This window comes from Monopterus albus, unplaced genomic scaffold, assembly GCF_001952655.1.
Source record: "Monopterus albus unplaced genomic scaffold, M_albus_1.0 scaffold46.1, whole genome shotgun sequence".
Classification (NCBI taxonomy): Eukaryota; Metazoa; Chordata; class Actinopteri; order Synbranchiformes; family Synbranchidae; genus Monopterus; species Monopterus albus.
In genome coordinates this window covers 1,792,003-1,816,881 of record NW_018127926.1, presented here as the reverse complement: position 1 = coordinate 1,816,881, position 24,879 = coordinate 1,792,003, and the positions used below count along the sequence as shown (strand labels likewise).

At 42.0% G+C, this 24,879-nt stretch overlaps 2 protein-coding genes across 2 annotated transcripts in view; both read right to left on the bottom strand.

The window, feature by feature from the left end:
* Positions 1 to 2,423, bottom strand: part of LOC109960302 (transmembrane protease serine 2-like) — a 7,791-nt gene extending 5,368 nt beyond the window's left edge. Inside the window, exons 1-7 of the mRNA XM_020600289.1 lie at positions 2,287 to 2,423; positions 1,942 to 2,074; positions 1,647 to 1,727; positions 1,422 to 1,535; positions 1,074 to 1,203; positions 876 to 986; positions 671 to 714 (exon numbers count right to left, since the gene is read on the bottom strand). Coding sequence (XP_020455945.1) covers positions 671 to 714; positions 876 to 986; positions 1,074 to 1,203; positions 1,422 to 1,535; positions 1,647 to 1,727; positions 1,942 to 2,074; positions 2,287 to 2,301 — 628 coding nt within the window. The 5' untranslated portion in view covers positions 2,302 to 2,423. The remainder of the gene's footprint in view (positions 1 to 670; positions 715 to 875; positions 987 to 1,073; positions 1,204 to 1,421; positions 1,536 to 1,646; positions 1,728 to 1,941; positions 2,075 to 2,286) is intronic.
* A 383-nt stretch (positions 2,424 to 2,806) lies between these two features.
* Positions 2,807 to 24,879, bottom strand: part of atm (ATM serine/threonine kinase) — a 28,317-nt gene continuing 6,244 nt past the window's right edge. Inside the window, exons 13-64 of the mRNA XM_020600261.1 lie at positions 24,783 to 24,877; positions 24,385 to 24,619; positions 24,165 to 24,296; positions 23,882 to 24,007; positions 23,456 to 23,545; positions 23,144 to 23,330; positions 22,288 to 22,481; positions 22,123 to 22,202; positions 21,882 to 22,037; positions 21,558 to 21,633; positions 21,117 to 21,250; positions 20,815 to 20,932; positions 20,540 to 20,710; positions 20,135 to 20,310; positions 19,785 to 20,028; positions 19,234 to 19,343; positions 18,928 to 19,054; positions 18,570 to 18,769; positions 18,310 to 18,484; positions 17,676 to 17,834; positions 17,351 to 17,483; positions 17,174 to 17,269; positions 16,888 to 17,059; positions 16,645 to 16,786; positions 16,347 to 16,523; positions 15,809 to 15,986; positions 15,218 to 15,323; positions 14,883 to 15,041; positions 14,455 to 14,563; positions 14,004 to 14,086; positions 13,771 to 13,873; positions 13,447 to 13,595; positions 13,249 to 13,353; positions 13,013 to 13,132; positions 12,665 to 12,902; positions 12,410 to 12,580; positions 10,240 to 10,359; positions 9,665 to 9,882; positions 9,364 to 9,571; positions 9,097 to 9,222; positions 8,691 to 8,831; positions 8,118 to 8,256; positions 7,715 to 7,797; positions 7,090 to 7,230; positions 5,952 to 6,068; positions 5,630 to 5,779; positions 5,191 to 5,356; positions 4,999 to 5,085; positions 4,757 to 4,871; positions 4,258 to 4,321; positions 3,965 to 4,107; positions 2,807 to 3,736 (exon numbers count right to left, since the gene is read on the bottom strand). Of these exons, the coding sequence (XP_020455917.1) occupies positions 3,556 to 3,736; positions 3,965 to 4,107; positions 4,258 to 4,321; positions 4,757 to 4,871; positions 4,999 to 5,085; positions 5,191 to 5,356; positions 5,630 to 5,779; positions 5,952 to 6,068; positions 7,090 to 7,230; positions 7,715 to 7,797; positions 8,118 to 8,256; positions 8,691 to 8,831; positions 9,097 to 9,222; positions 9,364 to 9,571; positions 9,665 to 9,882; positions 10,240 to 10,359; positions 12,410 to 12,580; positions 12,665 to 12,902; positions 13,013 to 13,132; positions 13,249 to 13,353; positions 13,447 to 13,595; positions 13,771 to 13,873; positions 14,004 to 14,086; positions 14,455 to 14,563; positions 14,883 to 15,041; positions 15,218 to 15,323; positions 15,809 to 15,986; positions 16,347 to 16,523; positions 16,645 to 16,786; positions 16,888 to 17,059; positions 17,174 to 17,269; positions 17,351 to 17,483; positions 17,676 to 17,834; positions 18,310 to 18,484; positions 18,570 to 18,769; positions 18,928 to 19,054; positions 19,234 to 19,343; positions 19,785 to 20,028; positions 20,135 to 20,310; positions 20,540 to 20,710; positions 20,815 to 20,932; positions 21,117 to 21,250; positions 21,558 to 21,633; positions 21,882 to 22,037; positions 22,123 to 22,202; positions 22,288 to 22,481; positions 23,144 to 23,330; positions 23,456 to 23,545; positions 23,882 to 24,007; positions 24,165 to 24,296; positions 24,385 to 24,619; positions 24,783 to 24,877 (7,425 nt within the window). The 3' untranslated portion in view covers positions 2,807 to 3,555. The remainder of the gene's footprint in view (positions 3,737 to 3,964; positions 4,108 to 4,257; positions 4,322 to 4,756; positions 4,872 to 4,998; positions 5,086 to 5,190; positions 5,357 to 5,629; positions 5,780 to 5,951; positions 6,069 to 7,089; positions 7,231 to 7,714; positions 7,798 to 8,117; positions 8,257 to 8,690; positions 8,832 to 9,096; positions 9,223 to 9,363; positions 9,572 to 9,664; positions 9,883 to 10,239; positions 10,360 to 12,409; positions 12,581 to 12,664; positions 12,903 to 13,012; positions 13,133 to 13,248; positions 13,354 to 13,446; positions 13,596 to 13,770; positions 13,874 to 14,003; positions 14,087 to 14,454; positions 14,564 to 14,882; positions 15,042 to 15,217; positions 15,324 to 15,808; positions 15,987 to 16,346; positions 16,524 to 16,644; positions 16,787 to 16,887; positions 17,060 to 17,173; positions 17,270 to 17,350; positions 17,484 to 17,675; positions 17,835 to 18,309; positions 18,485 to 18,569; positions 18,770 to 18,927; positions 19,055 to 19,233; positions 19,344 to 19,784; positions 20,029 to 20,134; positions 20,311 to 20,539; positions 20,711 to 20,814; positions 20,933 to 21,116; positions 21,251 to 21,557; positions 21,634 to 21,881; positions 22,038 to 22,122; positions 22,203 to 22,287; positions 22,482 to 23,143; positions 23,331 to 23,455; positions 23,546 to 23,881; positions 24,008 to 24,164; positions 24,297 to 24,384; positions 24,620 to 24,782; positions 24,878 to 24,879) is intronic.

Here is a 24,879-nt window from a genome sequence, read left to right as displayed (position 1 = left end):
ATCCAAGTTTCAGTAATAGCAATTATATTAAAAGAATGTGTAAGACTACTAAGATAATGTTTTATACTCTGAAAGTTTGTGTATAAACGTCTGCTATTAAAGTGAATTAATGATAATTTGTTTTCAGTCTTAACATTGCAGTTAAACTGCTCATCCGTGTAATACTTGCAGTTATTTTCAGAGTTCTTAAAAAAGTTTATTCCAGGGTCAAAATCTTCGTCCGGTTCATGATAATGAATTTCAGTATTTCCAGTAGTGTTCAGTTCCAGATCCAGTCCCTCAAAATCTATTAACTTCTGTAACAAATCACTTGCCTCATTCCGTACATGGGTCATACTTGTTGTTGTTGGTTTCAACGCTCATCTGCCGTTGCAGATATCGATATACCTGCGTGTCTCTTCAAACATCTGAGGGTCCAGCGACTTTAACAGAGTATTTCTACGCTGTAATATTGCTACTCTTAAGGAAAGGATCTGAGTACTTCTTCCATCACTGCACAATGCCAATACCCGCCAGCCCTAATCCCTACACCTCCCCGTACACACACAGTACATTATAACTCCATTACTGCAGAAAATAAAAGCATACAAAAAAGAATAAATCTGCATATTATCAAGCTTTAATCATATTGCTCCTCTAGTACTTCAAGTATTTGAAGAAAAGTTTTTACCAGTACAACGCAATGTCACCACACTGCTGTTGGGACAGGTATTTCTGCAGATGGTAAAAAAAGACAGAGTGGAATTAGTTTAACCTCTAGAGTCCTGAGCTTTGGAAACCCAAGCTGTGCGGTCCTCATATGAGGACGCAGGGACTCTAGAGGTTAATATTGATCTAGTATGAGCCTCCTGACATTGGTTTACCAGTTGACTTACCTGAACATAAGCTGTTGTAGTATGAACACCTCAGGGTTGAAGTCAGACTTGACTATTAAGAATCCATCATCAGAGTCTGTCTTCTGTTGGCCTGATTTAAAATATGTGCCCCTGCCGGACCACGCGATGACAAATACAACTTCAGTTAAACGCGCATCTCCTTCACACGACAGTCTGGGTTTTAATGAAACATCTCACCTGCTGTATCCCATGGTGTGGCAGCTCGCTCTGCCCTGCTGGTCGGTCCAGCCGTGAGAACAAACAGTCCTCCAGCTTTTCACCTGAGCTGAGTAGACCTGGAGCAGGAAACTGGAACCGTATGTCCTCACTGAGTGCAAACACAAACAATGACTTGACATTTTGTTATAAGTATGAACTGAAGTAATTTTGATGCAAATGAAATCAAACGTGGTGTTTTCTCTTAAATGAATAGAACAGATTTTATTGAGGCATTACTTGGTGTGTACACAGTGTTTTGAAGGCAAGTGAATGTACTGCAGGTTTTTCATGTGTTTTGGTTCTTTGGCCCAAGATGATGCCATTTACCGCAGTTTGCTTCATCCTGGCCTCCTTGACAGTCCATCACTCCGTCACACCACTGGGACTCCCACACACATCTCCCATCACCACACTGCATTCCGTGCATGCATGACGAGGAGACTGGAAGGCAAGAGGAGTCAAGGAAAAGGCTTGTGTGAGAATATCAAGTGTGAATACACAGTACATGTGTGTTCCGATACAGTGAAAAGTAGGAATGAATCTTGCACTTACAGTAATAAGCGAGGAGGGTTCCAGCCAGCAGAAGAAAGATCACAGCAACCACAATGAATTTAACACACCTACGTTTTACATCTGACGACAACAACAGAACACATAGTCTGGGATCAGAAACCCACTTAAATCAAGCTTATGATAACATCTTGTTACATGTGCAGCTGTAGGCAACTTAAGTCTTATTGTTGGTGATATAAAACACCGAAGCCTGTACAAAGTTCATGTTCGAACACTTCTATTAAAATTACTCCAACAGCATTTTGCCACCACAGTAAAGTGGAGCGTGGACTACCTCTGGAGTGACTGGTCTTGGGTAGAGGCTTCGGGGCCTGAAGAACACACTGGGGCTTCTCCTCTGATTGGCCGGGTGGAAGACATACCATGTAATCATCTTCATGGATGTAACAAGGACCTGGATCCAGACACTGACAGCGAAGTGCAAGTGTTCAGAATCAAGCTTTTTAATACCGACTGCTTGTAAGAAAGTCACTTTCGGCTTTTGTCCAACAACAAAATCCTAAACATTCACTCACATTACTAAACTTAGTGTATTTATATTGTTATAGTATTAATAGGAGCAGCTTTACTTATATACTGTATATTTTTTTAAACACTGATGGAATAAAAATGAACTTACCTGACTGGTGGTCATTTTGTGTTTAACCTGCGTTCCTCAACCTGCATTAACAGTTTCTTACAAAACTGAAATGGGTGCAGTGGATAAAACAGTCCCTTGACATTTTTCAAATTTATATCTTGCTTATAAGTCAACTCTCAGCAGATGTACAGAGAAATAACATTCAGAGGTCCAGCATCAATTCTCACACCCACTGCATTCCGTTCCCTGCAGTCTCACGCCCGTGACCAAATAAAGAGAGCTTGCGTGATCATGTCAGTGGCCGCTTCTCACACTCCTGAACTGAAGTTACCGCACCCACAAGCACGACTGTTACCTCATCTAGACGCCCACAGATGTTATTTGCCTAAGTGTCCTGTGACGGGTCCTGTTAAACTATAAGATGTAGATACAGGCAAACACACAAGGCTTCAATACTTGAGTCAGTGAGTGACAAGAAAATAAAATTAACTAGTCGTATGGAAAATTTTAACACACATACACACACACACACACACACAAAAACTTAAAACAAGGGCACTTTATTTTTACTGCTGTTTGCTTATTTAATACTTATTTTGAAGAGCAGAATCTTCTACAGAACATGTAAATTGTAAAGTTGCTGTTGAATAGCTGAAAACTGTACACGCATACATTTCTAAATGAGAAGTGGTTTTATAAAATACCTAAATAATCAGTAATCCACTACTAAAAGACCTGAACAGCTGAACCGAAACAAACCCCTGCTGGATAAAAGGATTTAAATGGCATTTCAAGTGCACTTCATTTAAAAGTATATCATACATTCATGGTAGAGTTTCGGCAATTCATAGGCAAATGCTCACGACTCCAGACAAGACAAAACATTCACATTCCAATCAAGTGAAATACAGAAACAATCTAGACTTTACAGTAAATGTGTCATCCTTTAAACCAGGACACCACGGTTTCTTTTAAAATCCCTTCAGGATCTTGCAGTACACAGTAAACTGCAGCAAAGAATGAGTGATCTTTGGTAGGTTTGTAGAAGCTAAAGATTCAAAATGACTGTCTGTTATGAAAACTTCATTTATTCAAAGCTATGGAGGTCCTTTTTTGATCATGAAGGAGAAATTAAAAACTAACCAAGAAAATGTTTTTAAGTTCGACCCAGAAATGAACTGTGTTTATGTTCCAAGGCTCATCTGTGAAAATTATGAAATCAGCTGAGCAACCACCTCAGCTGATCATATAGTGAAAAAATATATCGATTCCTCTTATTAGCTGAAGTAGGGTTTACTCAGGTGGTGTCTACACCCAGGCTTGCCAGCCCGGAAACAGTCTGCTGAGGTTTTTGGGGTCCATCGCTTGGTGGATGAGCAGGTTGACCTGTCCCCCCACGCTAAGCACCGTACCCTCCTCCACCCCCTTCAGCTTCTCCTGCAGCCGCAGCAGCACTCGCTCCGCCACCTTGTTGAAGCTCTGACTGTCACTGCAGGAAGAAGAGCATGAGGGGATGGTTAAGAGCTGAAAGAGAGACGGAAACAGGTCTACAAACTGCCACTGAACGCGCTAATTTCTGACAAACAAGCCTGCTTACCTGTGTATTTACACAATATGATCTGTGTGTTCCTAATAGGTTTTCTAAGACATGACACCAAAGGGATTTTCCAGTCTTCTGCAGTTCTGTACAGAAACACACATTTCTCTTCTACATCACCTGGATTTACGGTGGTTATCTATATCATCCCCGCCCATAGTGGTGCTGAGCGTTGCGTTGAGCTCTTGCTGCTCGTCATGCTGCAGGTAGAAGGCCTTCAGAGGGTTCATGGTCCAGTCGAACAAAGGGTCGTACAGCAGCACCTGTTGTGTATGTAGCCCAGTGCACAAACACACAGAAACACAAAAAGTCAATACCTAAACATGAGGTTAAAGAAAAAACATCACGTGTGATTTGAGAGGAAGTATGTAAGAATAGTGTGTGTGTGTGGAGGTGATCTGTCATGTTGGCACCTCTACAATAGTCAGCAGAGCTTCCTGAGAGCTCCTCATCACCTCCATGGTCTTCTCACAACACCTGACCACAGGAAACAGGTGACATTCAGCACATAAAACAATAAGGCCATCCGAATCCTACAGCGCCGCTGCTTTTTACAGGACAAATCTTAATCCACGGCTTGAGATTTGCAGTTCTTTTTTAAATTAGCTTTTACATAGTATTTATTTACAGTCACTTATAGCGTCACAAGCTAAAAGGTTTTCATAAACTAGTTGATTTTCACACTATAGTGACAAGATTCTGAAATGATGGCAGACTAGAAGGTAAGAAATTAATCTTAATATGTTATGCGTGTTTTTGAAAACAGGAGTAATGCATTGTACATACTGTGTGGTTCACTTGTGACCGTGTTTGTAGTTAATGGGCTCAAACGGCCATGGCAGGTCAACCTCACAAACATGACAACTGATGGAGACAAACACCCTCTGAAAACATTATCAGACCTCTCCTCACCTCCTGAAAACTCCCTCCACTCCAGTGATTCCCATCCCATCCACGATGTCTCTGGAGAGTCTGAAGGGGACAGTCTCTGGGGTGGGGAGGATCTTGCCTTGCTCAAAAGCCACGCCTGAACACCAAAAGCACGAAAAGAAAACAGAAGCGGGGACTGGTTACGATAAATGTTGTATCATGAGTTTCAAAGTTGTACAATGTAGAGAAATACATAATTCAATTTAAATTACAACTAATTCTACCTAAATCAATGTGCACCAGTTCAGCAGTCTGCTCATCAACCAGGATGTTCTGGATATGTCTGTCTCCCAGACCTAGGATGTAGCCAACTGTGAAGCAGAAAAGATAACACAGTAAATCACTGGCTGAATCAAGCAGACCTATGACATGCTGTATTCATAGTGCCTGGAGTGAGCGTGCAGTACTGTCTGCACCTATAGAGGAGGTGGCCACGCTGCGGGTGTAGGCCAGCCGTTTCTCCATCCACACCGCAGGATCCAGGAACCGTTCCATGCAGAAAAACCTGAAGACTGGCCTGAATTTCTTGCACACCTCATTGTAGGCTTGGAGCTTCCCATCAAATGCAAGTCTCTGCGCCTCCTACAGTGACATGATGACAGAGGATTAACAGGACAGGCTTTTGGTTAACAGTGCAGGATATTACGCAAGTGTTAAACGGTTTTGATTTACAAGGTTATGTCAGTTGAGCCTAATCATTTCAAACACAAAGAATGAAAAAGAAAGTCTGAAAAACAGGCGAAGCCATGTTAAGCAAAGTGAGACACCTGTGCTTTATTGAACTGCCTCAGTAATTGTGTTCAAGTGTGTTGTACTGTATGTTTTCAATTCAACAACACTGTTTCTGAGCAGTACCATCATCTTCATGCGGCAAGCTAAGTTGGTCCAGTCTTGAGGCCGGAAGCGTTTGTGTGCTCCTTTGTTGGGATCCACCAGAAACTCCCCGATGGGCACCGTGCCTGAACACCACTCCAACACGCCGCTGCGCTGCGAGAACGGCACCACCTGGGATGAAACACGAGTGAGACAGACAGGACATGATGCAAGTCTAAGTGCTTTGTGATGCTTTCACAAACACAGATCAAAGGAAATATGCAACAGAACGACCCAGTCCCGATTTATTATTCTCACTGAATGAAAAATAAAGGTTCAAAGGTGAGTGAATAAAGTGTGTGACCTTGTATCGTCTGATGTTGAGCTTTCTCTTGCGAGTGTCCGTGTTGCGTTGCAGCAGCATGGAGCACATGCTGAAGACCTGCTGCATCACTGCATCCTGCCGCAGGTCGTCCTGACCCTGGTCACAACAAGAGGGCAAAGGACAAGGAGAACATGTAGCATACTGCAACACCCAGGACCACTGAGAGGCTAATTCCATTTAATTTTGCTCGTTTCAACCTCTGTGAAGCGCACCGCTCCCATACATTGTGTCAGATCCACAATGTCTCATCAGTGCTTCAGAAGGCACATCATTCATTTGACAGTTTGGAAAGTTTTTCAGCTAAGCCACGTGATTCACATTAGATAAGAAAAGAGGGAAATGAAGGCGATGTACACTAAAATCATACTCATGAAAACATTCCCATCTAATACCAAGTAATAATGGTACTGGTTAATTTAATGAATATCATTCTCCCATAACATTGCATCACATTGTGACTCATGAAATGTTTGTTAAATATCAACCACAAAGTTAAAACATGGGTTACACTAAAAACACATTCAAATTTACTGGCAACCTATTTATTAATAATTTTACTCAAAGATATAACATCAAGATTTAATGCAGCAACTTTTGCACAAAAGTCGTACAGATTTAATAATAACACACACACACACTTGTTGGACTTTTATTGCACACACACAAGACTAAAATAATAATGTCACTGTGCTGAGGCCCCAGTGACAAAGTGAAGCAACATTACTGTTGTTTCACTCTGTGGTGAATTATTAGCCTGCAAGTATCCGTCAAGTGTTCCTGCAAACACACACACACACACACACACACACACACACACACACACACACACACACACACACCTACTGTCCTTTGATGAATGTCATCATTATAAAGGTGTGACAGTGTGTTTGCAATTCAAAAGACCTGGTATTTACCCTGATATGAAAACAGGGTGAATTATTACCAACAAACAAAGTGAAATGGAAAAGAACCGAAGTTAAGAGTGAGCTGGTTCCCTTCAGGGTTGGTCAGACTTTAATCACACATGACAGCAGCTTTAGCTTCAAAAGGGGATTTGTTTGGTTGAGAACAAACACATACACGAAACAAAAAGATGCGGAAACATACGCACACTCACCTTGACCAACTGTCTCTTGCTCTTTCCATCAGAACCAACACAGTCTATGATCTTGGGCAGGTTGACTCCTCCGACCAGGTGATAATGGGGCTTGAAGGCTTGGACAGTCACCAGGTTGTCATAGCAACCGGATGGATCCACCTAATTACACAATGAAATGACTCGTTATCATACAACACGCTAGCTAAAATTGTTGTTGTTAAATGTTAAACATCTCTGTGGACTACACATGTGGTGCCTTCGGTGGAGATGATGTGGTCTGGACTAGTTTTGTGCTGTACCGTTGTTTAACATGTGGGACAGGCACAAAGTGATCAACCATTGATTTGACATCATCAAAAGTTCAGTTAAAATTTCGTGTGGTTTGTCAGGTCTGTGTGTTGGTGTTGCCATTGCTCAAACAGCTTAGAAACAAAATGAACATGGAAACAAAAGACCTTGGTTTTTTTCCACATGAACGTAAAGAAAAAAAAACCTGCTTTACTGTTATTATTATAAAATAACACTCAATATCAGTCAAGTAACATCCAGTGTGACAATCAACTAAATAAAATCAATCCTTTTATTTTACCATCCCACCTCAGTCCTCCTCTGTAAAACTCAACAGGAGCTCCTTAATGTTCACCTTGATCTCTACTGTGGGGATAACAACCTCATCCAGGTTTTTGATCTGCATGATGGGCTGATCTGCAGGGATGGGAATAGCCTCTATAATGAAACAAGAACACAAAGGATGTCTGAGCAGCTGGACATGATACACACATTTACAGGTAGGCATAAGAGAGGCATCTCTCCCCCTTTTCATATTAATCAAACAGAAATGCCTCTCAACTGCTGCCATCTCTTTGTTCACGGAAAACCACTAAAACACAGTATAAATCATTTTTTCATCAGCAACATAACTACTCAAGTATGTAGCATCAGGATAACTGCTGGAATTTGTTGACATTTTAAGGACAGAACTCGCTGAGTCTTTGAAATGCCATCTAGTGTGTTGATGTATGATCACTGTGCTCTGACAAACTCACTCTTCTCAGTCTTGTGCTTGCTGGCATCCATATAAGCCAGAGTGATGTAGGCATCACACAGATACTCTATCCCACGGATCAGCTCCGCTCTCTTTTTTCTTATCATGTTAATGATCTTCCGGGCCACGTCCGAACGCTCCTGCATGGGAAAAATGTGACACAGGAATGGTGGTGTTTACAAAGCTCTACAGTGAATGAATGTTGAAAGGTGGCTGCAGAAAGAGGGAGAAAACATTCTGGTTTTTTCAAAGAGACTGCTTTAAATTGTGTCAATAGGAGGGAAGTCTACATGTTGAAACTGCCACTGACTATAATAGGAACATTCTTAATGCTGCTCCTTAATTCCAGGATCCCACAATGAAACTTTAAAAACCAACTTTGCAATTGCAGCTTTTGCACACAAGACAAGAGCCTGCCAGCCTGAAGGGGGAGCTATATTTGCCAACTAAGAAATACTTACTGAATGTTCAGTTAATGTTAATGTTCAGGCTGCACTAAGAAGTACTAATATGAAACATCTGACAAGTAGCTGTCAGCTAACAGACATAAAACATTATTTAACAAAAGTCTCACCAGGTCGAATGGAGATGGCTGCGGTGGAGCGCTCTTGGACGCCCGCGTCCTGCAGAAGCTCTCGTCTTTGTTGGCGTTCACCAGGGCGAGGATGATGAAGAGCGTGTGGTGAGGATGCTCCAGTGATGCTCGGCAGATCAGCTATGGGGGGTGAGGGTGGGGTGGGGGGGGGATCAAACAAAGCAGCACAGCAACTGTATTTTTTAATTCTGCACTTTTAACCATCATCAGTAACAAACAAAAATCTTATATTTTCTATAAAGGCCATTAAAGTTCAATAATTTATATTGGCTGGACTTCTAGTTTGCTTCCAATCATAAGGGTAAATCTGCTGACATTGGCTGTGTTTTCCAAAAAAAACCTGGGATATACTGTTGTTGTTATAGACAAATAAGTGCTGCATTACATTGTTAAGGACATCATGGAATCCCGCATCCTCAGTGCTGCCAGCTGCCATCTTGGTTCCCATGCGTGCAGCCAGCTGATACATGAGAGGCAAAAACTTGTAGGAGGGGATCTGTTTCACCCCTTTCTGAAACAGCATAATAGGAGCAGACTCTCTTAGAAGATTAAGTGAATTACATTTACACAATAGACTTTCATATCAAATTATTCTTAACTTCACACATACTGTAAAATACTACTACTGACATACAGTGCTATTTTTACTAACCTTCATCATGTCATTTATGGCTTTAACGTCAGCATTCTCCAGCCAGAGCGAAGCCAGGCGGAACACCCAGGTGTCGTGCTCCTCACCTTGTTCCAGACACTGGATGTAATTCTCCACTGCCTTACACAGGAAGCGCTGTCTGTCTGCCTGCAGGTTCGACAATGCCTTCTCATCCAGCTCCAGCTCTCTTTGCACCTTTATTGTGTATCTGCAAAGTCAGAATGGCAGGCGATGAGCAATGAGATCCATAAAATGTTATTTAAATGTGAAAAACCTAATAATTTAAAAAAAAAGCACAGACCTGTTGGATGACACTCTACGCTCCTTCATCAGGTCCACTTCTTCTTTGGCCTTTTCCAGCAAGGCCTGCTTGTTCTCAAACTCAGAGGAGCGCATGTATTTGTCGATGCTCTGGTACTGAGCATCAGAGAAGCGGGCAAGAGACAGGAAGGCCTCAGTCCTCTGACTCTGGAGCCTGGGGTCTTGCGCTCCTGAATGCCCCTCGATCACCTCCACTGCCTGAGAGAGCAGCACAGGAGAGGCCGCTACTAATCTGAAAAGGTAATAGCTCCTCTCACACTAGGAGGTTAAAGTCTCTGAAGTTATATGTGTTAGAGGGTGTTAAGAGTGTTTGATCAAGATACATATATTAGACTTTGAGACGCTTTAGATTCCTGGTTGCCTGTTAGAACATGAAGGATTTTCAGATCACGTTTGCTATATGAACATAACAAACAGCTCCTACTTGGAAACCGTTCTGCGCTCTAGAGCTCACAAAACTATTTGTTCTTACATCTGTTAGGTTATACTGGGGTTTTGTCATATGGACCACTGATATACTTGAGGTCTCGCAGCAGGACTTAAGCTTCTGCTTACCCTCTCCAGGTACTTCTCCAGTATCACTCCAGGATTTTCAAGGCAGGTCTCAGCCAACCAGTTTCCACAAAGCCTGAGACACTCAGTGTGGACTGGGGCCAGAGCAGGATCAAAGGCCACCTATTCAATATGGAGCAAAACAGATAGTAAGAGAGTGTGTAAATCTGCACAATCATGTTGCAACTGAAAACTAGACCTTGTAGGATTTACACTGGATGTCTAGCATCTCAGTAAGATTCATGTTAATCAAGTCAGGATCTTTCTTGGCCAATTCTGTTTTCTGATTAGTCTTAGGTCTGACCTGCCGATTCAGATTTCACAATATTTGTACTTCTCAGATATAAACAGGTGCAACTGGTCACAGAAAGAGAAGAATGTATGAGCACACAGTTCTTTTCAAAGTGTGTGTAGTTTGTATTTACTCTGTTTTACCATGGGTTGGATACACTGTACATATACAGTCCTTTGCAAAAGTATTCATACCCCTTGAATTTTTCCACATTTTGTCACATTACAACCACAAACTTAAATTATTTGATTGGGATTTTATGTGATAGACCAACACAAAGTATCGCATAATTGGAAGTGAAGTGGAAGGAAAATGATACATGGTGTTCAAGATTTTTTACAAATACAAATCTAAAAAGTGTAGCGTGCATATGTAGGTTGCATGCAACTTTACTCTCATATCCCTAAATAAAATCCAGTTAAACCAACTGCCTTCAAAACTCACCTAATTAGTAAATAGAGTCCACCTGTGTGCAATTCAATCTCAGTATAAATACAGCTGCTCTGTGAAAGCCTCACAAGTTTGTTAGAGAACATTAGTGAACAAACAGCATCATGAAGACTAAGGAACACACCAGACAGATCAGGGATAAAGTTGTGGAGAAGTTTAAAGCAGGATGAGATTATAAAACCATATCCTAAGCTTTGAACATCTCACAGAGTACTGTTCAATCCATCATCCGAAAATGGAAAGCTTATGGCACAACTGCAAACCTACCAAGACATGGCCGTCCACCTAAACTGACAGGCCGGACAAGGAGAGCATTAATCAGAGGAGCAACCAAGAGGCCCATGGTAACTCTGGAGGAGCTGCAGAGATCCACAGCCTAGGTGAGACAATCTGTCCACAGGACAACTATTAGTCGTGCACTTGACAAATCTGGCTCCTTATGGAAGAGTGGCAAGAAGAAAGCCATTGCTGAAAGAAAGCAATAAGAAGTCCTGTTTGCAGTTTGATGGATGGAGCTAAATACAGGGTTATCCTGGAAGAAAACCTGTTAGAAGCTGCAAAAGACGGGACTGGGGCGGAGGTTCAACCTTCCAGCAGGTCAACAACCCTAAACATACAGCTAGAGCTACAATGAAATGGTTTAGATCAAAGTATATTCATGTGTTAGAATGGCCCAGTCAAAGTCCAGACCTAAATCCTATTGAGAATCTGTGGCAAGACTTGAAAATTGCTGTTCAGACGCTCCATCTAATCTGACTGAACTGGAGCTACTTTGGAAAGAAGAATGGGCAAAAATTGCAGTCTCTAGATGTGCAAAGCTGGTAGAGACATACCCCAAAAGACTTGCAGCTGTAATGGCAGCGAAAGGTGCTTCGACAAAGTATCGACTCAAGGGGGGTGAATACATATGCGCGCCCCACTTTTCAGATTTTTATTTGTAAAAAATCTTGGACACCATGTATCATTTTCCTTCCACTTCACTTCCAATTATGCGATACTTTGTGTTGGTCTATCACATAAAATCCCAATCAAATAATTCAAGGGGTATGAATACTTTTGCAAGGCACTGTACATGCATGTAGCCAGTAATTCTCTCACTGTGTACTACTAGAGATTTGGACATGGCTCCCCATTCTCCAAGGTGTTTCTACAGTCTCCTCTGTACACTGTTCGTACACCAAGAGCTTCTAATGCACAACTGAACATGCACCCTGTACAGACTCAAGTGCGAGCCTGGCTCAAAATGCAAGCGAGATGCCGCGCACACACTACGCTTTTGGTCCGTCATGCCTCTAAATCTCATCGGCACACAATCTGAAACCACGCTGAAAACCGGCCATTTTCGATCTCTGCCGATTGATCGGTACATCTCTAGTAGTTATACTTTGAAAACTTGTTTCACTGCACAACATATTTGTGTTTGTATCTAACCTTTTCTTCTAGGTTATGTATCATCCGTCTCAGCAGGCCCAGAGCCAGCCCCTGCTCTCTCTTTGCCCAAAACACCTGGGCCTCCTCCAATTGCCATGACAACTCAGGGGATGACACCCAGGACCCTCCTCCTGCGTGCTCCTTCATCTGGAAAACTGCCCGCTCTGCCAGCTAGACACAGTGAATTCAGGATTCACAATCAGCTGACACTGTAATTGGTTCAATGTTCTTACCGCACACACATTCAGATCCTACCTGTGTATTCCCAGCCTTGCGAGCCAACTGGCAGAGCTCCATGAGGTGGCCTGTTAGTGCAGAGGTGATGTACTGGCTGCTGGTGGGGTCTTCTCCCACCTTGGACAACAGGGTGTGCTGGGCCACAGTGCGGACTGCCAGAATGGGCTCCACTAAAGCGAAGTCGCTGTTAACGAGGAGCTGGGAGTGCTGACGCCACTGACTGCAAACGTCCCTAAGAGTGTCATCTGAAAAAGGCCTGATTTACAAAGTATATAAAACATTAACATTTATTAGCGCTCATAAATTCAGTAAACCATTTCTTGTGTGACTGACTGTTGTAAGTTGTTGTTGCACTGCTATCAGCACCTGGAGAAGAGCTGTTTAACACTCTCCAGCTCCCTGATGCACTGCAGGTTCCTGAGGGCTGGGTACAGAGAAGACACAGCCTCTAGGCTTCCTCTGCACAGCTCTTCCATTTCTGCAGCCCTGTGGAAACATACATGCACATAGGTGGGTGAATGATTTTGCCAATGGAGAACTGAACTGGGAGTTAAAACTTGATATTTTATGAGTGTCTAAATGTCTATTATGTCTATATCTACCTGGCCTGTTTCAGCATTTCATCAAATGTGGAGAACTCTTTGTCCCTCAGTGCTTGCAGGGAACAAAACACTGATTCATGGAAGCCAGGTTTGGATTTTTCACTCCTGATACAACAATATTTTGAAGAAAAATATGTATTAAGTGAGAGATGACCAGTTTGTGTAAGAGACATGAGGGACATGTTTACTGCCCCTCACCTCTCGGACAGCTCACAGTCCCACTGGGTGATCCTCCAGGCAGCCTGGAAGCGGAGCTCCCTCAGCTCAGCTCCCCACTCCACCCCTTCACTCTCCAGACCCCTCATGTAGGTCGTGAGGATGCTGCTCAGGCCAAAGTTCTGCAGGCCCTGTTGGCACATGTGTGAGAGCAAACATCAACATTAAAGAAACTATTACATTGGAGTTAATGTATGAGCCATTTTATACTTACCTGCAAGTATTTATACTTTTGACCACCAAGAGGAGTATTTGTCTTCACTCTAGTATCACTATAGCATTTTAACTAAGCAACTTGCCAATTACCTCCACGATTCCCACTTGTCGTGTGACCTCAGGCAGAGTAGAGTGAAGGTCATAAGCGGTCAGGGCCTTCCCCCACATAGCCTCATGCTCATAGGTTCGAATCCTGTAAATTGAATTGGTACGAGAAAAAAATAAGCACTGCATGTAACTGGCTATGCTGTGAAACAGAACCAACCTCCAGAAATTCAGATTCCTAACAAGCACTTGATGTCAAGCTGAATCTTACTGATTACCTGGTCAACGAACTGGTCTCCCCTCCACAGCCGTACAAACTATCAGGCTCCCCAATGCTCCGATACACCTCAATCAGCAACTCCTGCAGACATGCAAGACAGTGTTTAACAAGATTCAACTAGAGACATGGGAATCATTTTGTGATTAATATAAATGTATCATGTTGTACTGATAAAACACAGTCATGATCTTTCATGTCTTTATTGAACACATCCATTGTGACTGGTGAAGGTCGGATCACATTTCATGACCAGTTTATGCAGAAAACTGCAAACCGTGCCAATACTATTTCTTGCAACTGAACTAAAATCCATTACAAGCTGTGAAGCTGACACTTATTATACACTAGACTCAACACTGTGGCAGAATCAGTTTTATCTTCAGAAACCTGAGCCCCTAACTGCTTTCTATTGCCAATATGAATAACGTTTCAAAAAATGAAGGACTGACCTGCAGACTGATGTTGGTGTCTTCCATACTCTTCTCAGTCAGGCTGGAGATGGTGAGGCTCTGGCTACTCTCTTCAAAATTGAGCTTCTGTGTTGCTCTAGACTTGATTCTGCAGATTTGGTAAATATACAGTCCAAAAGAGGGGAATTAGGTAAAACTCTTATAACACAAGAGAAGTTAAAAAGTGATCTAGACTTACCGTAGTTTTTGGGAACATGTTCTATTATTGTGACTATTACTCAAATAAAAACATGAGAACTGCAAAAAATATACTTATAATCATCAAATATAACAAGCAGAATACAGATGTATGGTGTGTTATGAAAACCTAAAATGAAATTAAAGCAATCCTATGTTGTTTTGTTCTGACATGCAACTAGCCATCAATTAAAATCCCATGTAAAATTTTTTTTTAACACCTTGCATACCTGCAACTTTCCTCCATGTTGGCTTTAATTTTATCAACATATATCTCAATGTAAAGCAGAGCGGTGAAGTGAGCTGAGCAGGACTGAGCAGCTTTGGCCACCTCCAAATAGTTCAGCTCCAGCCAGAAGTTTGAGTCGCACACCGTGGGGCATGAATTACTGGAAGAAGGATACAAAATTTTATCTTTAAGAAAGTCTACACTGCATGTCGGCTTACAAGCACGTACAACAGTAAAAGGCACATCAGCCTGATATGCCCTTAAAACAAAATTACTGTACATAAACAGAAAGAATGAAGAGTCTTCAAACCTGGACTTTTGACAAAAAATACACACCTATCAGACTCCAGTGGTCTCTGTTGATGTCTTAAGTAGTCAATAACTGTCAGCATGGTACGCAGTGAAGCCTTGTCATACAAGCCCTGGCTGGCAGTGTCCGACTCTGCACAGAAGAAGAGACGTTTATCACAAGCAGCAAATAAAAAAATATAGACTTATGAACACAACGATTTAACAGTTTACCAACTTAGATATAATTAACATAGATAAGACTGTGATATTTCATTTAATTAGAAATAAAAAGCTGGGGAGGAATCACATCATCACTGTTGGTTTTTTTTTGATAGCTGGGAGAAAAGATCATAGAGAATATCACCCAAAAAGTAGGAAGACACATAAATAAAGAGCCTATAATCCTGATAAATGATTTTAAAATATTATAAATGTGGTGAGGCCATAAATAATGAGGCTGAATCACTGTGTGTGGAAATAAAACAACTCACAGTGTAATGTGACAGTGTTTAAGACCAGCAAGCATTCTGGGTAAACATATAGTTTTGCACACTGTCTTTGTTTACTGGCAGTATAAAGACACAGGAGTAGGAGGGCAGGGAGGGCTGTTAACTGGAGGGACAGTCTCAGACTTACCAGAATCAGAGTTGAGAGGTGTGGCAGACCGACTGCAGGCCTGAGCACTTCTGGAACAAAAGCTGAAAAAGTCCTGGATGTGGGACGAGAGCAGCTTCCTCCATGAACCGTCGACGTCATCTAGAAGGATGGAGTGGATGATGAGAGGTAACAACTTTTGACAACAGTCCACCCTCACCTGGAGAAAGGAAGAATAAATAAGGGGTGGTTACATCTAGGAATTTGGATTAGAGGAATAATTTGAACCTGAACTGCATATGGCAAAATGTGGACAGCAACTGTTACAAAAAAAATAGAACTCACATACAGTATACACATGAACACAATCTAAACAGACTGATCCACATTCAAACTGAGATATGATGAAATGAATAATGTGTGAAGGATTTCTGGAACAAAACCATTCTGTTCATGTTGTTACAAAAGATGTGGCTAATTTGCTCTCTGGCTTCAAATAACCTATTTAAACACTTTAAAGATACAGACTTGAAGGGCATGACTGATGCAGACAGTCCAGTTATGAAGGGTATGTGCTCACCAGACACAGCGGTCGCGACATTAGCAGCGCCTCACTCCTGACACCACCGCTGTCCAGCAGGGTGGCGCACAGAGCCTTCAGCCAGGCCTTGTGGCCGACCGCCTGAGGAATCCAAAACTTCTGTTCCTCGAGCCTCTCCCGAGCCTTTGACCTGTCTTCAGCACTCACAGCCATCACCTAGTCAGGGACAATAGTGAGTAGTATCTGAGCTGATTACATGTAAACACATATTCCTACTTATATTGACAACATAAGAAACGGATGACTGTTGGATGTTTTTGTTAAGTGCCTAACCCACCATGCTCTTGGCCTTTCTAAAGGGATTGAGGTAAATCAGCATGTGGTCTTGGCTGTCTTTGTTTTGCTCCCAGAAGTCCACTCCCGACTGAGCGGCGAGGATGTTTTTCACACACTGAGCTGCTGCCCGCCTCACCTCAATACTGACAGATAATCACAGTGGAAAGTACATCAGTTAAAACACACTGCGTGTCCATACTCACGCACAACAAACTTTTGATTACTGAGATTTAGGAGTCACTACCGCTGTTGAGTGAGCGCATCATTCATGCAGCTGAGGATGATGAAAAGACAACGCGAGTCAGTGGAGGTGAAGCGAGACTCAGCCTTTTCATAGAGGGGATCTCTGCCATGGAGCAGGGCGATGGTGGAGAAATCCACTGGACCCAGTTCTCCCAGACAGCTCCCTGCTGCTTCTGCAAGAAAAGATAAATGTACTTAGAAAATCTTCAACTATGTAAAATGATTAAACTATTGAGACATGATAAAGAATGCAACACACTACAGCTGTAAAACTACTGATATTATACCTAGAATGTTGGCCCCTCCAGGATGGCTGCCTGCTAGCTTACAGAGCTGTAGCAGACTGAGAACCAGCTTCACCAGCACACTATCAGTAGGGTCAGCTACAGTGAGGACAGAGAAGCTCATTACACATTTAACACAACGAAACTTTTTATACATTTTTTTCTCATTTGGTATCACACCGTGGCACTCTTTGAGCAGCCCTCTGATCTGTCCCTTGTTGTCATGCAGCTGTCGGGTCAGCTCCTTTAGTCCCTCCAGTCTGGTCAGGGGTAAGGAGTCACAGGACGTCACTGACAGAAAGTGGGTTATCTCCTGTAAAAAGGTAACATGTCGCATATACGACAGCAATGATGTTCAGGAATTGTTGTACTCCAGTACTTTCATCATGGGTTAACACAATAAATAGCAATACAATGATTTAAACAAAATAATAAAAAGGAAAAGACAGAAGTGATGTTGATGTGTGTGTGTTGTGTACAGGCTGTGAGTTGTTGTTGCTGTTACCTGTCTAAGTGTAAAAGTCCCATTGTTATACTTGAGTTTCTGCTGTACAGACCGCAGCTGTTTGAATTCAGGGAGGTTGGGGAAAGGCTCCAACCTGCTTATGGCTCCCTTCAACTTCTGCTGGTTCTCAATCACGAGAAACTGCAACAGACTGAGCGCCTGGAGGACCAGAGAGAAGTACAAATGGAAAATATGTTGCTCATAAATACAAAAAAAAAAAAAAGGCAGCAAATTCTCAGGTACAAAATAATGAAAATGTCTCCTTAATACAGCTTGTTAAATGACAAGTATCATTTGGAAAATCCTGGTAAGTTAGGGTTACCAAAATACCAAAACAAAGGTGCATATCAAAAGAGCAGACAATCCCTGTACAAAATCCTCAAGCTCCATGATATTTGGTGGTCAAAAGTAAATCTTTTGCACATGCAAAAAAGTTTATTAAATGAGCACATAAACCTGTAGCCAAACAAGTGGGCATTTTGGTCCAATACATAAAATCCTATTTCAGTGGTAACATGGATGCAACATTTTGTTGAATTTGCTTCGCTGATGTGAACTATCTACATGTTGATGCACTGCATTCTATATCACGTCAGCAGACCTGAATGAAAACCAGCAACTTGGTGTCCCTTACCTGCTGTGAGACGGCAGGCTGGCTCATCACCTGAGTTGTGAGAGTTCCAACAATGACCTGTAGGTGGCAGTCTATAGCGTCATCACAGAACTGCAGCGCTGCCCGACACACAGAGGACAACAGGTCACAGCACAGAGAGAGGCTCCTGTTAGAAACCTCATCACACTGGACTGGTCTGTGGGTGAGAGACAAAACAAACTGGTGAAACTCTTGTGTCATTTGTATTTGTACAGAGTATGTAATATCACATCTACACCAACCTGCTGTTGATATGGTGTACGAGTGTGTAGATGATGTCTCTGAGAACAAAGGCCCAAGATCCTCCCAGACCGCCCTTTAACTCTCTAAGCAGCAGATTGACAAACAGGTGATACATGAGGAAAATACGATGACGTTCATAGCTGTTGGTCGTCTCCGCTGCCCGTTCACAAATCGCCAGCAGAATCCTCTGGATGGAAATCTACAGTGCAAAGACAGAAGACTGTTATAACAACATGGCATAAAACAAGGAAAAGACGAACAGTTAAAACTGCTGGAAAACAGCAAAAAGTGACAAGAAGCTCAACTAATACATAACAATAAAAGACAAAGAAAACTGACATTAAAGCATAGTCTTACCGGAGTTTTTGACAGAATGGCTACCAAAGACTTGTGGTTTGCACTGCAACACTTGCTGAGATAATCCAGAGTAGCTTTGATGACGTGGGAGCTGAAGTATGGTGGGTTTGGTACAGGGTCCAGTTCCCTTAGAGGTGTCAAACAGTAATCTAGTCATATAATTTTCTTTTCGTTCTTAGATATTTAAATTGATGGACAAAACACTGCCGAGAATGAAACTAAGGTGTTGAATAAATAAGTACGAGAACCAACAAATAAAAGAATCCTAATAAAATTAAATCAGAGCAAATATCAAATTTTCATTACCCTATAAAGCCTTTCAGGTCTCCACTGTCACCTTCGCCTCCTTCATACAGAGTGAGCAACAGTTCCACCACTATGTCTGCCAGGTTACTCTGGATCAGGTTGTCAATTTGCTGCAGAAACATTGGGACACCCATGTGGCAGGATCAAGTAAAGTTGCCATTCAATTACCATATCTTTAGTTAAATGTGGCATACGCAGTTGAGCCTGTGATCCTGTATGACTCTTTGTTCAAATCTTAGCACTAATATATAGCACTCATCAGCAACTTCAGACCGGGGCAACACATTCTAAAATGTGCAAAACACCTCAAGTAAATCATGTATATTATAAAACACTCGCAGCAGTCACAGAAGACTGATCTTTTGCACCGCAGATTTTAGCTTACACTGCTAATTGTAATGTGATTTTAGACTGGTGTACTGGATTCCACACTTGGTCCTGGAAATGACCTTTATGCATCCACAGCAGAGTGATTAAATTATAAAAGCTGTATAAAATGCAAAGTCAGTTCCCAGATGTTGATGTAGGATGATTTATGGATCCATCTTCACCTGTTTGCCCAGACAGTTGGCATCTTTGAGCAGATCATACACCCTGTGGGCCTTCTCTCTCTGCTGTGTAACTTGTGAATCATGACCAGATATGACAAAGTACGGCAGAATGTTGACCATGATCTTGGGGAAACAGTCGGCCAACAGCTGTTTCCAGTCCTTCTCCAGACACCTGCCGATAGACTTCACCGTTAAAAAGTCATCCAGGAAGACCAGGTGGGGGATTAGCACCTGGTAGGAAGAGCTGCAAGAGGGCAGATGCAAAAGGGGGGGTTGGATGTTATCATTAACCCTTCATTAATTGTGTTATGACACAACATGAAAGCAATAGAAGACATTTGTTCCCTCACTTATAGAAATCTTTGACCATGTTGTGGTCTAGCAGGGTGTAGGGGAAAGATCCAAGACAGTAGCGGTCGTCAGACTGTCGCTGGCCGAGCCACTCAGCCACCAAGTAGTTTAGGTGTGAGCTGACAAATGTTTTTATGCTCCTGTAGCCCAGTGCTCTGGATACACTGCACAACATCTGTCAAGAAAAAAGTTCATTGGTTCATCTTACTCGGCTCTTTCTGTAGGCCATTGTTTTATGTGGCTCAAAATGAAATACAAAAACATATTAGGTTAGTGATGCAAAGTAAGATTTAACTGTCAAGTATTTGGACTGATACAGAAACTATTTTCATCATTTTATTTTGTTTATAAACCTGCATCTTGAACCTCCATGTCCACAAAGCACAGGGCCCTGAAACCACTACCTTTTTGATGAGCTGTTCCTCGATATCGTTTTCCTTGTAGGACTGGAAGAGGGCGAACAGAGACAGTTTTTCACACACGGGGCTACAACACAGCACAACGGACAAACTCTTCAGCAGGGTGGCCTTCCGGTTGAACGCCTCATCTTGCTGCTCCTCTGAAGAGCTGCTTCTCTACATATGATCACACAGACACAAAATGTGTTAGCAAAGTCAGACAGAAACAGAAAACCCATAATAAAGTATTCCTGATTTGTGACAGCAGTGAATGAACTTACCGGGAGCCTCATTCCTTCCTGAGCCTTCAGGTAAACATTTTCAAAAGCAGCCTGCTGGTGTTTTAGCAGCAACATCTTCCTTTCTTCTGGATGATCCAGTTTCACCTCCACAAACAACCTGGATACAAAAGAGAATAATGCTGACACTGAAACCTATGATGCACTTAATTAAAAGTAGTTACTGGTCTTTTTATCATGCTAAAATTTTATATCTCTACTACTTAATATACTGTATATTACTCTATGAAATTTATCCTGATATATTATCTGTAGAGATAAATCAGCTCTCAGCTGCAGCACACCTCTCCAGTGACATGGCTACCAGCATGCGGACTTGGTGGTGGGCATCTGCAAGGTAAGATGGAAGGATGACAGACACCGGACGGCCCTCTTCTCTGCCAGGGCTCAGGACTGCCCACTTACAACATGGGTCAGCCTGTAAGAGTGGAGACATGTCAAAAATACACAACTATTCAAGTGATACTGAAACTGAAGCATAAAAATGACATTCAGGAAAAGAAGAGGGGGAAAAAATTGTCATTTGGCACCTGAGAAACATTTCTCACTTTATACTGTAGCTTCAGTGATGGAAATCTTCTGACCAACAAGTCACTAGTCCCTCAAAGTTTGATAAATTGCTGCTATAGGGTCTTCATGCTTAATATATTCAGAGTAATATGAGCAGAGAAAAAAAACTAAACCAATACTACATACTGTATATTCCCAGACTCCAGAGAGCTTACCTCCAGCAAAGCAACCAGACATCGTACTAAAGCAGCTCGCACAGTTGCAATGCATTTACCCGTTTGGCTCAGGAAGCTAAAAAAGAGAACAGTGACAGATCTAGTAGCAAAACCTGAATCACAGGAAGTATAAACAGATTTTAATAATGACTGAGCATAGACTGACATTCATGCAGATTCACATAAACCAGAGCTTTCCCATTTGAAACATCTTTTCTTGTTGCAACCAGGAGAGGCACATAAAAAATGAAGGCTCCTTGCAGTAAGCAGAGGCCTTTCAGATCAGTGTCAAATCTGGTAATGGTATAAACATATGCCACTTACCAGAATCCAGACACCACTTCTAGCAAAGATCCCTTAACATGTCTCATCTCCTCCAGCATGTGATGGGTTTTCCCCAGGGTCTTGATGGAAGGTAACAAACCCAGCAGCACAGCAGCACAGATGTCTTGGTCCTGACGGTACAGGTTACACAGGTCACTGTAAACAGAGTAAAACGGGCACACTTTATTACTCACAACAACACAAACAAATGAGTATGTGTGTAGAAGAAAGGTTTTCTTACGCCAGAGAACGGAGCAGCGAATCAAATTCCTCTGGAGAGAGAGAGTCCTCTGTGGGAAGCTTCTTCAACAGGATAAGATACTGGAAGAAAATCAAATATTAATGTTCAGCAGCTAAAGCATCATTGCCACTGCCACCATGACTCTCCACAGAAGCTACTACTCACCATATTGATGTGGAGGGCTTTGCTGAAGTCTATCTGCTTGACCAGCAGCAGCAGCCTGCGCCGCACCTCCTGTGGTTTAAAAAGGAGGCCGTGGATGGGCTGGGCAGAGCCACACTTACACAAGAACTCCAAGACTGCAAGAAGAGCCAGGTCCTGCTGGGCCAGATGGTCCTCTGCTAACAGGCTTGTTGCACCTAATGAAGGACAGAACCAAGCAATTTAAGCAAACCTGTTTTGCTGGCTTCTGTTTAACACAACCTGAACAATCATGCATTTTTTAAAAGTTTCTCTGCTTGATGTAAGCAAACTTCGATCCACTTGTATTAATAAACCAATAAAACACTCGTAATCAACTATGCATGTGCAAACATTGCACTGTTTACTACACTGACAATATTTATAACAACGCTCCAAGCAGGGTGTTATTTTGCAGACCTAAAACAGGACTAAGATGCATCATGCTCTGAGGACTAAAGTACAAAATTAAAGACAAATGCTACTAACAACAGCAGCAGCTACTGTCAGTGGACATATTGGATTTCTCCACTTTTATATTATTGTTAAATGTCAGTTTGATATTCTGAAAAAAGAAAAAAAAAGAAAAGAAAGCATGACTGCTGATGTTATTACATCTTTAGATGCAATAGAATATAAGGTAAATATTCTGACATTTGACCAGTACCTCTATTAGGGAGGGTGAGATCTTAAAAACTGATACTTGTCAAGCATATTAACAATACTGAAGGAAACAGTCTATTTTGTGTGATAAAAGCTTGCACAAGTTTTTATAAATTATACCAATTTTTCTAATCCCAAAAAAGGCACTAATTTAGACAGCAATTTGATCTCATCTTGCCTGGCCCATAGGAAGTGTCTGTGTTTTCTCCCTTCTGTCTGTGGGTCCCATTGTTGCTGCTATGGGACTCTTCACCATCCTCAAACAGGTCGATATCATCCCCTTGTTGAGTTCTGGTAATCTCCCCGTCAACATCTATAGGATCACCATCATCCACAACACTGACTCTCTTAGAGACACTGCTTAACTGAAGAGACAAATGAGCAATGTTGACAAGACAAGGAAATAAGTCTAATTCAGTTCTTTTCTTGAAGATTTTTATGTTGTTATCCTCAGGCCACAAACGTTTTGTATCTGTTGTGTATCTCCTACCAACAGTTTGCAGATCTCTGCCAGTTCACTGAGCAGAGTAGCAGGCAAAATCATAATAAAAAGGCGGGAGAAGACAGAACAAACGTTATCCTGCAGAAGAAAGGACACATAGTAAGTAAGTTCATTTTATTTATATGGCACTGTTCTAGATCAAAAGTCAGACTGCTTCACACAAAAGTACAGAATGCAACTATAGGGTAGACCCTATAAAATAGGAATATCTTCATAGAAACAACATAATAAGAGCACTACTAAAAATTTCAACATAATAAAATCACTACTCAAAAGCCATTTTTAAAAAAATGGGTCTTGAGCTGTTCGTTAAAAGAGAGTTCCAGCTCTTTCACACCAGACTGCATTTTGAATGTGTGAGTGTGTGCAAAGACTGAAAACGCTACGGTCAAATGGATGATTTTTTTTTTCCACCTTGTCTAATCCGCTGGCTGGCTGTGTGCAGAGCTTCATGGTGGATCTCAGTGTGGTCATGGTCCCTTCCTCTGTCATTTTCACTTTCACAGTAGAAACAAAATCTTTGAGCTCCTGGGCCAGGGCCTGGAAACATTGCAACACTAAAAAAATGACTCAACTGTCACTTATGGAAAATAACTGGATACAATATGAAGAAAGGGTCCCATGTTATCAGGACTGGCTAGGATGAGTAAAATTTAAAGGATGAATTTATATACTTTCTGTATGTCTAAATGCATACCTTGGCTTTAGTGAAGAGCTGTGAGCAGCAGGCCTCCTCCTCAGCCAAATATCCGGTGGCGATATAACCTGCTAGGACACCAGTCAGCAGAGTGAAACAGCGCACCAGACACTCTGGAGAGGTGGACTGAGACTGTGGAGATTGGATCAGAAGAATTACCAGTCTGTCACTATGATCATGACAAAGACACATAAACGCACATCTATCAGCTTCCACTCACATCAGGAGAGTAGCAGCTGAGTAGGCTGTCAGCCACACAGAGAAGGGACTGCTCCAACTTGTTTCTGAGGCTGGGGACTACAGTGAATTGGCTGTCGGTTTGTGACATCTTCATTGACTCTTCAGTCCCTCGAATGTGTGAGGGCAGCATGTTAAATCCGAACTGCAAGTACAGCCTCTCAATCTCTTCCAGGCTGTCTTTGGGGCTGAGGGATGCTTGTTCTTGAAAAAGTGCACTTCACAAAAAAGTAATTGAAAACTGAGTTATTTTTATTCTAAACCTTAAAGTAAAAAGTAGGCAGAGAGTTGATATCAATGTAGCACAAATTTTAAATGAAATATAACTTGCTACGTATCAATAAAGATGACAAAACACTACTGAAAGGGGTTGAACCTTACCACTCTACTCCCTCAGCACCCAGCAGAAACTTCAGGCCAGCTCTGGTGTCTTTCAAGGTAAGGGAGACCAGGATGTTCGCTATTAGACTGTAGGGAA